The sequence below is a fragment of the Passer domesticus genome, chromosome 6 (genome assembly GCF_036417665.1).
Source record: "Passer domesticus isolate bPasDom1 chromosome 6, bPasDom1.hap1, whole genome shotgun sequence".
Lineage (NCBI taxonomy): Eukaryota > Metazoa > Chordata > Aves > Passeriformes > Passeridae > Passer > Passer domesticus.
Window position 1 is genome coordinate 2,758,248 of NC_087479.1, and position 14,483 is coordinate 2,772,730.

The 14,483-nt window shown below is 53.9% G+C and overlaps 3 protein-coding genes across 3 annotated transcripts; all 3 read right to left on the bottom strand.

Moving 5' to 3' along the window:
* Positions 1 to 154: 154 nt before the first annotated feature.
* LOC135301988 (inositol 1,4,5-trisphosphate receptor-interacting protein-like 1) lies at positions 155 to 5,731 on the bottom strand. Its single transcript, XM_064422569.1, has 3 exons — positions 5,640 to 5,731; positions 4,259 to 4,535; positions 155 to 1,750 (listed from the first exon to the last, which is right to left on the bottom strand). The coding sequence occupies exons 1-3, from the start codon at positions 5,729 to 5,731 to the stop codon at positions 155 to 157; spliced, it is 1,965 nt and encodes a 654-aa protein (XP_064278639.1).
* Positions 5,732 to 6,084: 353 nt separating this feature from the next.
* LOC135301989 (inositol 1,4,5-trisphosphate receptor-interacting protein-like 1) lies at positions 6,085 to 11,691 on the bottom strand. Its single transcript, XM_064422570.1, has 4 exons — positions 11,600 to 11,691; positions 10,028 to 10,487; positions 7,498 to 7,679; positions 6,085 to 7,414 (listed from the first exon to the last, which is right to left on the bottom strand). The coding sequence occupies exons 1-4, from the start codon at positions 11,689 to 11,691 to the stop codon at positions 6,085 to 6,087; spliced, it is 2,064 nt and encodes a 687-aa protein (XP_064278640.1).
* A 353-nt stretch (positions 11,692 to 12,044) lies between these two features.
* On the bottom strand, positions 12,045 to 13,640 carry LOC135301990 (inositol 1,4,5-trisphosphate receptor-interacting protein-like 1). Its single transcript, XM_064422571.1, has one exon. It carries the CDS (start codon positions 13,638 to 13,640, stop codon positions 12,045 to 12,047), a length of 1,596 nt encoding a protein of 531 aa, XP_064278641.1.
* Positions 13,641 to 14,483: the final 843 nt, after the last annotated feature.

A 14,483-nucleotide genomic window follows, 5' to 3' on the forward strand; every position in this document is an offset into this window, starting at 1 on the left:
CCGCCCGTGGCCCTGCACCTGCTGAGGCGGCAGGAGAGGCAGTGGGACCTTTGCCAAAGCTTTGCAGGCATCCTCTTCTCCTGAAAGCACCAAATGGGGACTGCAAGGTGGTTCTCTGCTGGCAGCTGCGAGCAGCACAAGCACAGCTCTGTGCTCAGAGCCATAACTCTTCCCCTTCATCCGGTAAATCCTCAGCAAGAAGGATTCTTCTGAACCACTTGTAGAGAATGTGGTACTCATAGAGCGCATGGGCGTGGGCAGCCGGTTGCTGGGCCAGGTGCTGGAGGAGATTGTATGGCTCAGCTCTTTGGACATCTGCGGGTAAGTTGATGTCCTGAGGAAGCCTCTGGTTGCCCACAATGAAGTGGTGGAGGCATTTTGCTCGCAGACATAAGTGCAGGCTGTTGATGATATCCAGCAGTCGTATCACGAGATCTCTCCTGCGCCACTCTGAGACGGGTGTGATGTTGAGCAGGTGCATGACAATGGTCTTCATGGTGTAGGTGGAAAAGCTGAAGCCCAGAGGAAGACGGGTGAAGAACTGCAGGCATTTGAGGTGCAGGCTGTCAGGGGGGGCCTGCCTGGCAATGTGCTTGAAGAACTCAACCTCTGCCACAGCGTAGGACTCGGGCCAGGTTGTGCTTGCTGTGTAGGCCTCTCTAGGCTGGCTGCACACAAAGATGGCTGAGTCACCTCTCCGCACGCCGAAGAACAGCTCAATCCTGAAGCTTTCCTGCCCGTAGGACACCTTGAATTGGCAGGAGCGTGTGGAGGGCATCAGCCTTAAATGCCAGTTGTGTGACTGAGGCAGAGCTGGCCAGACTGCTCTCACCAGCTGGTAAAACCAGCGGGCAGTTTTCTGCACGTCGAGGTAGGAGCCGGTGCACAGGGTGTCTAGGAGGCTGGGATCCTGATTGCTGCTCAGCTCCTCCTCGGGGTGGTGCAGGAAGCACAGCATGTCCTCAGCCTGCTGCTCCCTGCTGCAGGTGCACTCCAGCTGCACGCGGACACGGAAGTTCCTGACGTGCCTCTGCTCTTCACTCTCCAGCTCCAGGTGGAAGCTGTGGCCCCGGGGAGGAGTCATGGGGATGAGCACGCTGTAGACGACATCCTGCTCACGGGGACTCCAGCCTTCAAAGGCACTGCCCACCCCGATGGCTCGTTGCAGGACCGGGTAGAAACTGTTGGCCAAAACATGGCCAAAGTACATGGTATAATTATCCATGAGGTCAGTTATCCACTCACAGCCTCTCTGCAGGTCCTGTACAGGCCACTGGATGCGCTCCATTACAACTTCTCCAAGGAAATCGTCAAAATCATCCTCTTCTTCTTCTTGGACATCATTTGCAACATCGTTGTTGTTTTCCGCAACTGCAGCCTCATTGACATCTTCATTGCCAACGTTGTCTTCGTTAGCCGCAACATTGCGCGCTTCCTCTTCATCTGCCCCACGGTTGTCTTGTTCATCCTCCTCTCTGCTCAGGCTGTTTTTCCACCCAATTAACCAGAGGACCAAGAGAAGGGCCAGGAGCACAGCAACAGCTAAAAGCTGCAAGAGCTGCACCTGCTTCAGCTGCTCCTGGGTGAGCTGTTCCACCTCCTGCTCCAGATGAATCCTCTCCCATTCCAGATGCTTTGCACGCTCTTCCATGCGCAGACGTGTTTCCTCATCCAAAGCGTCAGCCACGTGCTGTGGGTACTGGATGAGGCTTTTTAAGAGCATGAAAAGGAATACCATGGGCTCCATGGTCTGCAGGAGGAAGGAGAGAAGGCCGTGAGTGGGGCGGGGAGGGAGGATCCTCAGGGATGCGGGCGCAGGAAGGACAGGGCCCCACACAGCCAGCATGCAGGCAGCAAGGCCTGTCTCCCTGCCCCAGCAGCTCCAGTTCCAGCCCTGTGGCCTGCCCAAGGTTCTCCTAGGCGGGGCTGTCCCCGCATGCAGAGGGAGAAGCCAGCCCCAGGTGCAGCGTTTCTGCCCCAGCCCTTGTTCCCAGCACAGCCTCCCCACCACGTGTGCACTCACCGCTTGCCAAAGCAATGCAAGGCCAGCGTGAGCTGCTGGGGCCTTTCTTTGCTGCCGGCATTGTGACACGTGCCCCGTGATGTCACACGTGTCACAGCACGTCACAAGCCAGCCAACCACACCCTCTGTCTCCTGAGCCGACTAGTGGCTCAGGCACTCAGAGTGGCCCTGCTTAGAGCTGCCCTTGACTGAAACTTTTCCAAAGCACTCCCATTGTTGTCTCTTTTGCAATTATTTTCATCTGCCCTTCCTTGGCAATCTGATAGATATCCCTGTTGGAATGCAGCCTTGAGGATCATTGAGTCTGAGCTTTGACTCCTCACTGGTTGAGCTACACTTAAATCTGGAAGCGAGTGTGGTTGAAAAAGTGGCTCACGATCACACAGTGCAACTGCAAACTTCACACTGCCCACTGCTCCAATCGGCCAGCTCCCCAGATGCCACTTCCACATGACTTTTTAACCGTTCTGAGGGTGCTGACTCAGCCATTTCCCCAGGCAATCTGTTCCCAAGCTTGACATCCTTGTTGTTGAAGGAATATTTCCTGGAGAAATGCAAGCTAAGCCTCCCATGGCACAACTTGAGGTCATTTCCTCTGCTCACATTGTTTGTTCCCTGGGCAGATAGAATGGCCCACACTCAGTTACAACCTGCCTTCATCTGCACCGTGCCAGGCCATTGGGCTGTGAAAGCAGCTGCTGGCCAAGGAGAGAAGGGTGGTGCATTTGCACTGCACTTCCCACCATCCAGTGGGACAAAATGGGTTCTGGATGGGCAGAAGAGCTTCACATTGCCCATCAGGGTTTCCCTGTGAGGACAAGCTTTATGCCAAACACATCAGCCAAGGGAATTCATCCCTATCAAGGCAGAAGAGAAAAGCAGATTTTTCCTTGTAGAAAATGGGAAGGTTTGGGGTGAAAGTCAGTGCTGGAATGACATGGGATGTCCATGTGGATTTTGCTATCCTGCAAGGCCACCCTGTGAAGAGGGGATGGATGTCGGCAGCCATCCAGCTTTGGCCACAGCTTTCTGCCCGTGTGTCTCTGGAGCCTTGGAGGGGAAGGCTGCGTGGCTGGCGGTGCCTTTCAGCAGCTCTCCTGCTACCAGCCCTGGCTGCCCCAAGGCTCTTTGGACTCAGCACAGGTGCTGGAGCAGGAAGAAATGATCACCGGGCTTTGGAGACCCCAGAGACAAGTATGGATGATGAGAGTGCAGAGAAGACAGAATCAGCAGTGCACAGCTTCTTCTCTCAGCCATCAATCACAGAAAATTCCAACGTTACTGTTTGGGTTGGGGGTCTTTTTTGTGTTTGTTTGGAGCTTTTTCCTCCACGGGAAAACCTGAGGCATTTGCCATATTGTACACCTGGACTGGAGAGGTCCACGCTCAGTGCTGCCTAGATGGAAGTCAGAATTGTGCCTTTGTCTCTCCCTTTCCCCTGTTAAGATGTGTCAGTGGGAGGGATTGATGGGTAACAGCGTTTCTCTTTTCTCACCTTGTGCTCAGGAGCTGGGAGAGCCGCCCAGCCCCCTCCCCTGTCCCAGCTTGACCCTAGGAGGGTTCTGCAGTAGGGTAAGGTGGCATGGTGCCAGTCTTTAAGCTGCCAGCACTGGTGCTAGCCAAGGTGGAAGACTCATCGCTATGGCTTTGAGTTGGCTCACAGCTGCCAGCATCATGGCTGTGTCCCACTCCACATTGGTCCTGCTATCAAGTCGGAGGGCACGAGCATGACTGTGCTAAGTCCATCTGGAAACCATGACTCCATGTGCCACCTCCACACATTGCTGCAGTGCCTCAAGCAATGACAATTCTAGCAATTCCATGGTCAGCTGTTGCCAGTGCTTGACAACTCTTTCAGAGGAGACATTTTATCTTAATACCCAATCTAAACCTCTCCTGGCAGAACTTGAGGCACTTTCCTCTTGTCTTCTCCCCTTGTTTCCTGTGAGCAGAGGGTGACCGGCACCAGCCCCACGCTCCTGTCTGGGAGCTGCAGAGAGTGAGCAGGTTCCTGTCGGATGCTGCCTGTGACTGCAGCCGTGTGTGCCCCACTCTCAGTGTGGCCAGCACTGGCGGCCCTGCTGCCCTGCTCCCCGAGCCCTGTTCCCGGGCACAGCCGTTCCCTGGCCGGGCACGGCCCCATGAGCTGCTCCCTGCTGCGGCCTGGGCTGGCCCCAGAGCAGGGTCCCCCTGCGGGTGGCCCCGGGCCGGCCGCGTGTCCCCAGCGGGCTGTGCCTGGGCAGCTGCCTCAGCCGTGAGGGCCGCAGAGCTGCGGGAGCCCACGGCTCTCTGCCGGCCGCCCTGCAGAGCTCCCAGCTGCAGCTGGCAGGGCCCGAGCGCCCGCCCTGCGCCCTGCCGCAGGCACGGACGGGCCAGGCCCCGCTTGCTGCCCTCATGGCGGCACTCCTGGCCCCAGCGCTCTCCAGGGCCTTCTCCAGGGGCACCTTCCTGCGGCCTTTGAGTCCCTGCCCGGGAGCCAGCAGAGACCTGCAGAGGGGCTGTTGGCAAGGGCCTGCAGGCACAGCGCCAGGGCCAGAGGCTTCCCAGTGCCACAGGAAGGGCAGCCTTAGGCTGAAGATGGGCAAGGAATTCTGGCCTCAGAGGCTGCTTGGGGCTGGCCCACGCTGCCCACAGAAGCTGTGGCTGCCCCATCCCTGGCAGTGTTCCAGGCCAGCTTGGATGGGCCTTGCAGCAACGTGGCCTGGCGGAAGGTGTCCTTGCCCTTGGCAGCCGGGCTGGAACAAGACAACCTCTAAGGGGCCCTTCCAAGCCAAACGTTTCTGGGATTCTGTGATCAGAGGGGCTAGGTGCTGCTCAGCTCAATTTCTGTTTCGAACCAATTCAGCACTCTCAGTTTGATTTCAAGTGGTCTGTTCATGAGCCCAGAATGCACAGTGTGTGGCATTGAATACTACTATGGGCCTGGCTGAGATCAATAAAACCTTGTACACTCTGGATTCTGCAAAATTGCATTTTATTGAAAAAAGGGGAAATAATTTCCCAGTTTGCCACTCATAAATGCCCTATATCTAGAACATTATTATGGGTCCCAACACACAGAGATACTAGATATGGCTTTACATGTATATAAAAATGATATCATATATGTAATATACTCTAGGCATGTGTTATATAATAGATGTTATACAGTTATGTTCCAGTATAATTTATACACCATATATATATGCTCTGTTTATTATATATGTTATAAATATATCTATTTTATGGAAAGGCTTCCAGACATAAATGTACTTGGAGCAACAATATGTTCCAAAAGAGATAGTGACACGAAACACATGCTCTACTCATACTATTTAAACGTAATTACACATTCAACTCTTTAAAGTAATGTTTTACCCTCACATCATAACTACAGATTTCATATATTTTATATTATTTCTATCAGAATAGTGCTTTGTTTTACGGTAATTTACTAACATATATAATTTATAAAAATTATAGTCTATAATAGGAATACACTACATATATATATATCTGCGAAATAAAAATCTAGATTCCACTGTATGCAAAAATTCAGGTCGGCTCCAATCCTTGTGGTCCCATGCTGATGTCAAGCTGTCCATTCCAGGGAGAAGGAGAGGCTCCATCCACTGACTGATCCTGGGCCAGCAGTGCCGATTTTTCCTCTTGGTTCTTCTTGCCCCGTTGTTTTTCTCTTTCTCTGTCCCACATTCCCACTTCTGTCATGCTTGAAATTTTGCCCCTTTTCAAAGGCCGGGAAAAGCTGCATGTTGCAGGTGGGCTTTGGAGAGGTTGGCCCTGCTTGTACGGCACGTGTTCTCTTTGTGTGCTTTTTCAGCAATGGGAGAGTTCCTAGGCAAGCAGGGCTCAGTGCGGTCGGGGCGCTTTGTTGGCAAATGAAAAGATGCAAGGAGGTAGAAGACAGCCGCCCGTGGCCCTGCACCTGCTGAGGCGGCAGGAGAGGCAGTGGGACCTTTGCCAAAGCTTTGCAGGCATCCTCTTCTCCTGAAAGCACCAAATGGGGACTGCAAGGTGGTTCTCTGCTGGCAGCTGCGAGCAGCACAAGCACAGCTCTGTGCTCAGAGCCATAACTCTTCCCCTTCATCCGGTAAATCCTCAGCAAGAAGGATTCTTCTGAACCACTTGTAGAGAATGTGGTACTCATAGAGCGCATGGGCGTGGGCAGCCGGTTGCTGGGCCAGGTGCTGGAGGAGATTGTATGGCTCAGCTCTTTGGACATCTGCGGGTAAGTTGATGTCCTGAGGAAGCCTCTGGTTGCCCACAATGAAGTGGTGGAGGCATTTTGCTCGCAGACATAAGTGCAGGCTGTTGATGATATCCAGCAGTCGTACCACGAGATCTCTCCTGCGCCACTCTGAGACGGGTGTGATGTTGAGCAGGTGCATGACAATGGTCTTCATGGTGTAGGTGGAAAAGCTGAAGCCCAGAGGAAGACGGGTGAAGAACTGCAGGCATTTGAGGTGCAGGCTGTCAGGGGGGGCCTGCCTGGCAATGTGCTTGAAGAACTCAACCTCTGCCACAGCGTAGGACTCGGGCCAGGTTGTGCTTGCTGTGTAGGCCTCTCTAGGCTGGCTGCACACAAAGATGGCTGAGTCACCTCTCCGCACGCCGAAGAACAGCTCAATCCTGAAGCTTTCCTGCCCGTAGGACACCTTGAATTGGCAGGAGCGTGTGGAGGGCATCAGCCTTAAATGCCAGTTGTGTGACTGAGGCAGAGCTGGCCAGACTGCTCTCACCAGCTGGTAAAACCAGCGGGCAGTTTTCTGCACGTCGAGGTAGGAGCCGGTGCACAGGGTGTCTAGGAGGCTGGGATCCTGATTGCTGCTCAGCTCCTCCTCGGGGTGGTGCAGGAAGCACAGCATGTCCTCAGCCTGCTGCTCCCTGCTGCAGGTGCACTCCAGCTGCACGCGGACACGGAAGTTCCTGACGTGCCTCTGCTCTTCACTCTCCAGCTCCAGGTGGAAGCTGTGGCCCCGGGGAGGAGTCATGGGGATGAGCACGCTGTAGACGACATCCTGCTCACGGGGACTCCAGCCTTCAAAGGCACTGCCCACCCCGATGGCTCGTTGCAGGACCGGGTAGAAACTGTTGGCCAAAACATGGCCAAAGTACATGGTATAATTATCCATGAGGTCAGTTATCCACTCACAGCCTCTCTGCAGGTCCTGTACAGGCCACTGGATGCGCTCCATTACAACTTCTCCAAGGAAATCGTCAAAATCATCCTCTTCTTCTTCTTGGACATCATTTGCAACATCGTTGTTGTTTTCCGCAACTGCAGCCTCATTGACATCTTCATTGCCAACGTTGTCTTCGTTAGCCGCAACATTGCGCGCTTCCTCTTCATCTGCCCCACGGTTGTCTTGTTCATCCTCCTCTCTGCTCAGGCTGTTTTTCACCCAATCAACCAGAGGACCAAGAGAAGGGCCAGGAGCACAGCAACAGCTAAAAGCTGCAAGAGCTGCACCTGCTTCAGCTGCTCCTGGGTGAGCTGTTCCACCTCCTGCTCCAGATGAATCCTCTCCCATTCCAGATGCTTTGCACGCTCTTCCATGCGCAGACGTGTTTCCTCATCCAAAGCGTCAGCCACGTGCTGTGGGTACTGGATGAGGCTTTTTAAGAGCATGAAAAGGAATACCATGGGCTCCATGGTCTGCAGGAGGAAGGAGAGAAGCCCGTGAGTGGGGCGGGGATGGTCATGGCTACTGGTTGCTGGAGGGAGGATCCTCAGGGATGCGGGCGCAGGAAGGACAGGGCCCCACACAGCCAGCATGCAGGCAGCAAGGCCTGTCTCCCTGCCCCAGCAGCTCCAGCTCCAGCCCTGTGGCCTGCCCAAGGTTCTCCTAGGCGGGGCTGTCCCCGCATGCAGAGGGAGAAGCCAGCCCCAGGTGCAGCGTTTCTGCCCCAGCCCTTGTTCCCAGCACAGCCTCCCCACCACGTGTGCACTCACCGCTTGCCAAAGCAATGCAAGGCCAGCGTGAGCTGCTGGGGCCTTTCTTTGCTGCCGGCATTGTGACACGTGCCCCGTGATGTCACATGTGTCACAGCACGTCACAAGCCAGCCAACCACACCCTCTGTCTCCTGAGCTGACTAGTGGCTCAGGCACTCAGAGTGGCCCTGCTTAGAGCTGCCCTTGACTGAAACTTTTCCAAAGCACTCCCATTGTTGTCTCTTTTGCAATTATTTTCATCTGCCCTTCCTTGGCAATCTGATAGATATCCCTGTTGGAATGCAGCCTTGAGGATCATTGAGTCTGAGCTTTGACTCCTCACTGGTTGAGCTACACTTAAATCTGGAAGCGAGTGTGGTTGAAAAAGTCTCTCACGATCACACAGTGCAACTGCAAACTTCACACTGCCCACTGCTCCAATCGGCCAGCTCCCCAGATGCCACTTCCACATGACTTTTTAACCGTTCTGAGGGTGCTGACTCAGCCATTTCCCCAGGCAATCTGTTCCCAAGCTTGACATCCTTGTTGTTGAAGGAATATTTCCTGGAGAAATGCAAGCTAAGCCTCCCATGGCACAACTTGAGGGCATTTCCTCTGCTCACATTGTTTGTTCCCTGGGCAGATAGAATGGCCCACACTCAGTTACAACCTGCCTTCATCACATCGTGCCAGGCCATTGGGCTGTGAAAGCAGCTGCTGGCCAAGGAGAGAAGGGTGGTGCATTTGCACTGCACTTCCCACCATCCAGTGGGACAAAATGGGTTCTGGATGGGCAGAAGAGCTTCACATTGCCCATCAGGGTTTCCCTGTGAGGACAAGCTTTATGCCAAACACATCAGCCAAGGGAATTCATCCCTATCAAGGCAGAAGAGAAAAGCAGATTTTTCCTTGTAGAAAATGGGAAGGTTTGGGGTGAAAGTCAGTGCTGGAATGACGTGGGATGTCCATGTGGATTTTGCTATCCTGCAAGGCCACCCTGTGAAGAGGGGATGGATGTCGGCAGCCATCCAGCTTTGGCCACAGCTTTCTGCCCGTGTGTCTCTGGAGCCTTGGAGGGGAAGGCTGCGTGGCTGGCGGTGCCTTTCAGCAGCTCTCCTGCTACCAGCCCTGGCTGCCCCAAGGCTCTTTGGACTCAGCACAGGTGCTGGAGCAGGAAGAAATGATCACCGGGCTTTGGAGACTCCAGAGACAAGTATGGATGATGAGAGTGCAGAGAAGACAGAATCAGCAGTGCACAGCTTCTTCTCTCAGCCATCAATCACAGAAAATTCCAATGTTACTGTTTGGGTTGGGGGTCTTTTTTGTGTTTGTTTGGAGCTTTTTCCTCCATGGGAAAACCTGAGGCATTTGCCATATTGTACACCTGGACTGGAGAGGTCCACGCTCAGTGCTGCCTAGATGGAAGTCAGAATTGTGCCTTTGTCTCTCCCTTTCCCCTGTTAAGATGTGTCAGTGGGAGGGATTGATGGGTAGCAGCGTTTCTCTTTTCTCACCTTGTGCTCAGGAGCTGAGAGAGCCGCCCAGCCCCCTCCCCTGTCCCAGCTTGACCCTAGGAGGGTTCTGCAGTAGGGTAAGGTGGCATGTTGCCAGTCTTTAAGCTGCCAGCACTGGTGCTAGCCAAGGTGGAAGACTCATCGCTATGGCTTTGAGTTGGCTCACAGCTGCCAGCATCATGGCTGTGTCCCACTCCACATTGGTCCTGCTATCAAGTCGGAGGGCACGAGCATGACTGTGCTAAGTCCATCTGGAAACCATGACTCCATGTGCCACTTGCACACATTGCTGCAGTGCCTCAAGCAATGACAATTCTAGCAATTCCATGGTCAGCTGTTGCCAGTGCTTGACAACTCTTTCAGAGGAGACATTTTATCTTAATACCCAATCTAAACCTCTCCTGGCAGAACTTGAGGCACTTTCCTCTTGTCTTCTCCCCTTGTTTCCTGTGAGCAGAGGGTGACCGGCACCAGCCCCACGCTCCTGTCTGGGAGCTGCAGAGAGTGAGCAGGTTCCTGTCTGATGCTGCCTGTGACAGCAGCTGTGTGTGCCCCACTCTCAGTGTGGCCGGCACTGGCGGCCCTGCTGCCCTGCTCCTGGAGCCCTGGCCCCGGGCAGAGCCGTTCCCGGGCCGGGCACGGCCCCATGGGCGGCTCCCTGCTGCGGCCTGGGCTGGCCCCAGAGCAGGGTCCCCCTGCGGGTGGCCCCGGGCCGGCCGCGTGTCCCCAGCGGGCTGTGCCCGGGCAGCTGCCTCAGCCGTGAGGGCCGCAGAGCTGCGGGAGCCCACGGCTCTCTGCCGGCCGCCCTGCAGAGCTCCCAGCTGCAGCTGGCAGGGCCTGAGCGCCCGCCCCGCGCCCTGCCGCAGGCACGGACAGGCCAGGCCCCGCTTGCTGCCCTCATGGCGGCACTCCTGGCCCCAGCGCTCTCCAGGGCCTTCTCCAGGGGCACCTTCCTGCGGCCTTTGAGTCCCTGCCCGGGAGCCAGCAGAGACCTGCAGCGGGGCTGTTGGCAAGGGCCTGCAGGCACAGCGCCAGGGCCAGCGGCTTCCCAGTGCCACAGGAAGGGCGGCCTTAGGCTGAAGATGGGCAAGGAATTCTGGCCTCGGAGGCTGCTTGGGGCTGGCCCACGCTGCCCACAGAAGCTGTGGCTGCCCCATCCCTGGCAGTGTTCCAGGCCAGCTTGGATGGGCCTTGCAGCAACGTGGCCTGGCGCAAGGTGTCCCTGCCCTTGGCAGCTGGGCTGGAACAAGACAATCTCTAAGGGCCCTTCCAAGCCAAACCTTTCTGGGACTCTGTGACCAGAGGGGCTGGGTGCAACTCGGCTCAATTTCTGTTTCAAGCCAATGCAGCACTCTCAGTTTGATTTCAAGGAATATGTTCATTAGCCCAGATTCACAGTGTGTGGCATTGAACGCCTCTATGGCTGAGATCAATAAAACCATGCACACTCCAGATTCTGCAAAATTGCATTTTATTGAAACAAGAGCAAATAATTTCCCAGCTTGCCACTCAGAAATGCCCTAACTTTGGAGCATTAATATTGGCCCCAACACATAGAAACACTGTATATGTCTTTACATGTATATAAATATGATACAATAAATGAAATATATTATAAACATGCAGTATATAATACATATTACACAGTTATATTCAAATATAATTTATACAACATTTATATAAGCTATGTATATTAAATATGTTATAAATATATTTATTTTATGGAGACCATCCAGACAAAAATATACTAAGAGCAACAATATGTGTCACAAGAGATAGTGACACTTAATACTTGTTCTACTCTAACAATTTAAACGTAATTACACGTTCAACCCGTTAAAGTTACTTGTTATCCTCACATCATAAGTACATATTTCGTATATTTTATGTAATTTCCATCAGAATAGTGCTTTGTTCTATGGTAATATACAAGCATATATAATTTATAAAAATTATAGTTTATGAAAGGAATACACTATATATATATATATATGTATATATATATATATGTGTAATAAAAATCGAGATTCCTCTGTATAAAAAATTTCTGGTCAACTCCAAATCCTGGTGGTCCAGTGCTGATGTGAAGGTGTCCATTCCAGGGAGAAGGAGAGGCTCCATCCACTGACTGATCCTGGGCCAGCAGTGCCGATTTTTCCTCTTGGTCCTTCTTGCCCCGTTGTTTTTCTCTTTCTCTGTCCCACATTCCCACTTCTATCATGCTTGAAATTTTGCCCCTTTTCAAAGGCCGGGAAAAGCTGCATGTTGCAGGTGGGCTTTGGAGAGGTTGGCCCTGCTTGTACGGCACGTGTTCTCTTTGTGTGCTTTTTCAGCAATGGGAGAGTTCCTAGGCAAGCAGGGCTCAGTGCGGTCGGGGCGCTTTGTTGGCAAATGAAAAGATGCAAGGAGGTAGAAGACAGCCGCCCGTGGCCCTGCACCTGCTGAGGCGGCAGGAGAGGCAGTGGGACCTTTGCCAAAGCTTTGCAGGCATCCTCTTCTCCTGAAAGCACCAACTGGGGACTGCAAGGTGGTTCTCTGCTGGCAGCTGCGAGCAGCACAAGCACAGCTCTGTGCTCAGAGCCATAACTCTTCCCCTTCATCCGGTAAATCCTCAGCAAGAAGGATTCTTCTGAACCACTTGTACAGAATGTGGAACTCATAGAGAGCATGGGCGTGGGCAGCCGGCTGCTGGGCCAGGTGCTGGAGGAGATTGTATGGCTCAGCTCTTTGGACATCTGCGGGTAGGTTGATGTCCTGAGGAAGCCTCTGGTTGCCTACAATGAAGTGGTGGAGGCATTTTGCTCGCAGACATAAGTGCAGGCTGTTGATGATATCCAGCAGTCGTACCACGAGATCTCTCCTGCGCCACTCTGAGACGGGTGTGATGTTGAGCAGGTGCATGACAATGGTCTTCATGGTGTAGGTGGAAAAGCTGAAGCCCAGAGGAAGACGGGTGAAGAACTGCAGGCATTTGAGGTGCAGGCTGTCAGGGGGGGCCTGCCTGGCAATGTGCTTGAAGAACTCAACCTCTGCCACAGCGTAGGACTCGGGCCAGGTTGTGCTTGCTGTGTAGGCCTCTCTAGGCTGGCTGCACACAAAGATGGCTGAGTCACCTCTCCGCACGCCGAAGAACAGCTCAATCCTGAAGCTTTCCTGCCCGTAGGACACCTGGAATTGGCAGGAGCGTGTGGAGGGCATCAGCCTTAAATGCCAGTTGTGTGACTGAGGCAGAGCTGGCCAGACTGCTCTCACCAGCTGGTAAAACCAGCGGGCAGTTTTCTGCACGTCGAGGTAGGAGCCGGTGCACAGGGTGTCTAGGAGGCTGGGATCCTGATTGCTGCTCAGCTCCTCCTCGGGGTGGTGCAGGAAGCACAGCATGTCCTCAGCCTGCTGCTCCCTGCTGCAGGTGCACTCCAGCTGCACGCGGACACGGAAGTTCCTGACGTGCCTCTGCTCTTCACTGTCCAGCTCCAGCTGGAAGCTGTGGCCCCGGGGAGGAGTCATGGGGATGAGCACGCTGTAGACAACATCCTGCTCACGGGGACTCCAGCCTTCAAAGGCACTGCCCACCCCAATGGCTCGTTGCAGGACCGGGTAGAAACTGTTGGCCAAAACATGGCCAAAGTAAATGGTATAATTATCCATGAGGTCAGTTATCCACTCACAGCCTCTCTGCAGGTCCTGTACAGGCCACTGGATGCGCTCCATTACAACTTCTCCAAGGAAATCATCAAAATCATCCTCTTCTTCTTCTTGGACTTCATTTGCAGCATCGTTGTTGTTTTCTGCAACTGCAGCCTCATTGACATCTTCATTGCCAACGTTGTCTTCGTCGTTAGCCGCAACATTGCCCGCTTCCTCTTCATCTGCCCCACGGTTGTCTTGTTCATCCTCCTCTCTGCTCAGGCTGTTTTTCCACCCAATCAACCAGAGGACCAAGAGAAGGGCCAGGAGCACAGCAACAGCTAAAAGCTGCAAGAGCTGCACCTGCTTCAGCTGCTCCTGGGTGAGCTGTTCCACCTCCTGCTCCAGATGTATTCTCTCCCATTCCAGATGCTTTGCACGCTCTTCCATGCGCAGACGTGTTTCCTCATCCAAAGCGTCAGCCACGTGCTGTGGGTACTGGATGAGGCTTTTCAAGAGCATGAAAAGGAATACCATGGGCTCCATGGTCTGCAGGAGGAGGGAGAGAAGGCCGTGAGTGGGGCGGGGAGGGAGGATCCTCAGGGATGCGGGCGCAGGAAGGACAGGGCCCCACACAGCCAGCATGCAGGCAGCAAGGCCTGTCTCCCTGCCCCAGCAGCTCCAGCTCCAGCCCTGTGGCCTGCCCAAGGTTCTCCTAGGCGGGGCTGTCCCTGCACGCAGAGGGAGAAGCCAACCCCAGGTGCAGTGTTTCTGCCCCAGCCCTTGTTCCCAGCACAGCCTCCCCACCACGTGTGCACTCACCGCTTGCCAAAGCAATGCAAAGCCAGCGTGAGCTGCTGGGGCCTTTCTTTGCTGCCGGCATTGTGACACGTGCCCTGTGATGTCACACGTGTCACAGCACGTCACAAGCCAGCCAACCACACCCTCTGTCTCCTGAGCCGACTCGTGGCTCAGGCACTCAGAGTGGCCCTGCTTAGAGCTGCCCTTGACTGAAGCTTTTCCAAAGCACTCCCATTGTTGTCTCTTTTGCAATGATTTTCATCTGCCCTTCCTTGGAAATCTGATAGATATCCCTGTTGGAATGCAGCCTTGAGGATCATTGAGTCTGAGCTTTGACTCCTCACTGGTTGAGCTACACTTAAATCTGGAAGCGAGTGTGGTTGAAAAAGTCTCTCACGATCACACAGTGCAACTGCAAACTTCACACTGCCCACTGCTCCAATCGGCCAGCTCCCCAGATGCCACTTCCACATGACGTTCAAACCTTTCTGAGGGTGCTGACTCAGCCATTTCCCCAGGCAATCTGTTCCCAAGCTTGACATCCTTGTTGTTGAAGGAATATTTCCTGGAGAAATCCAAACTAAGCCT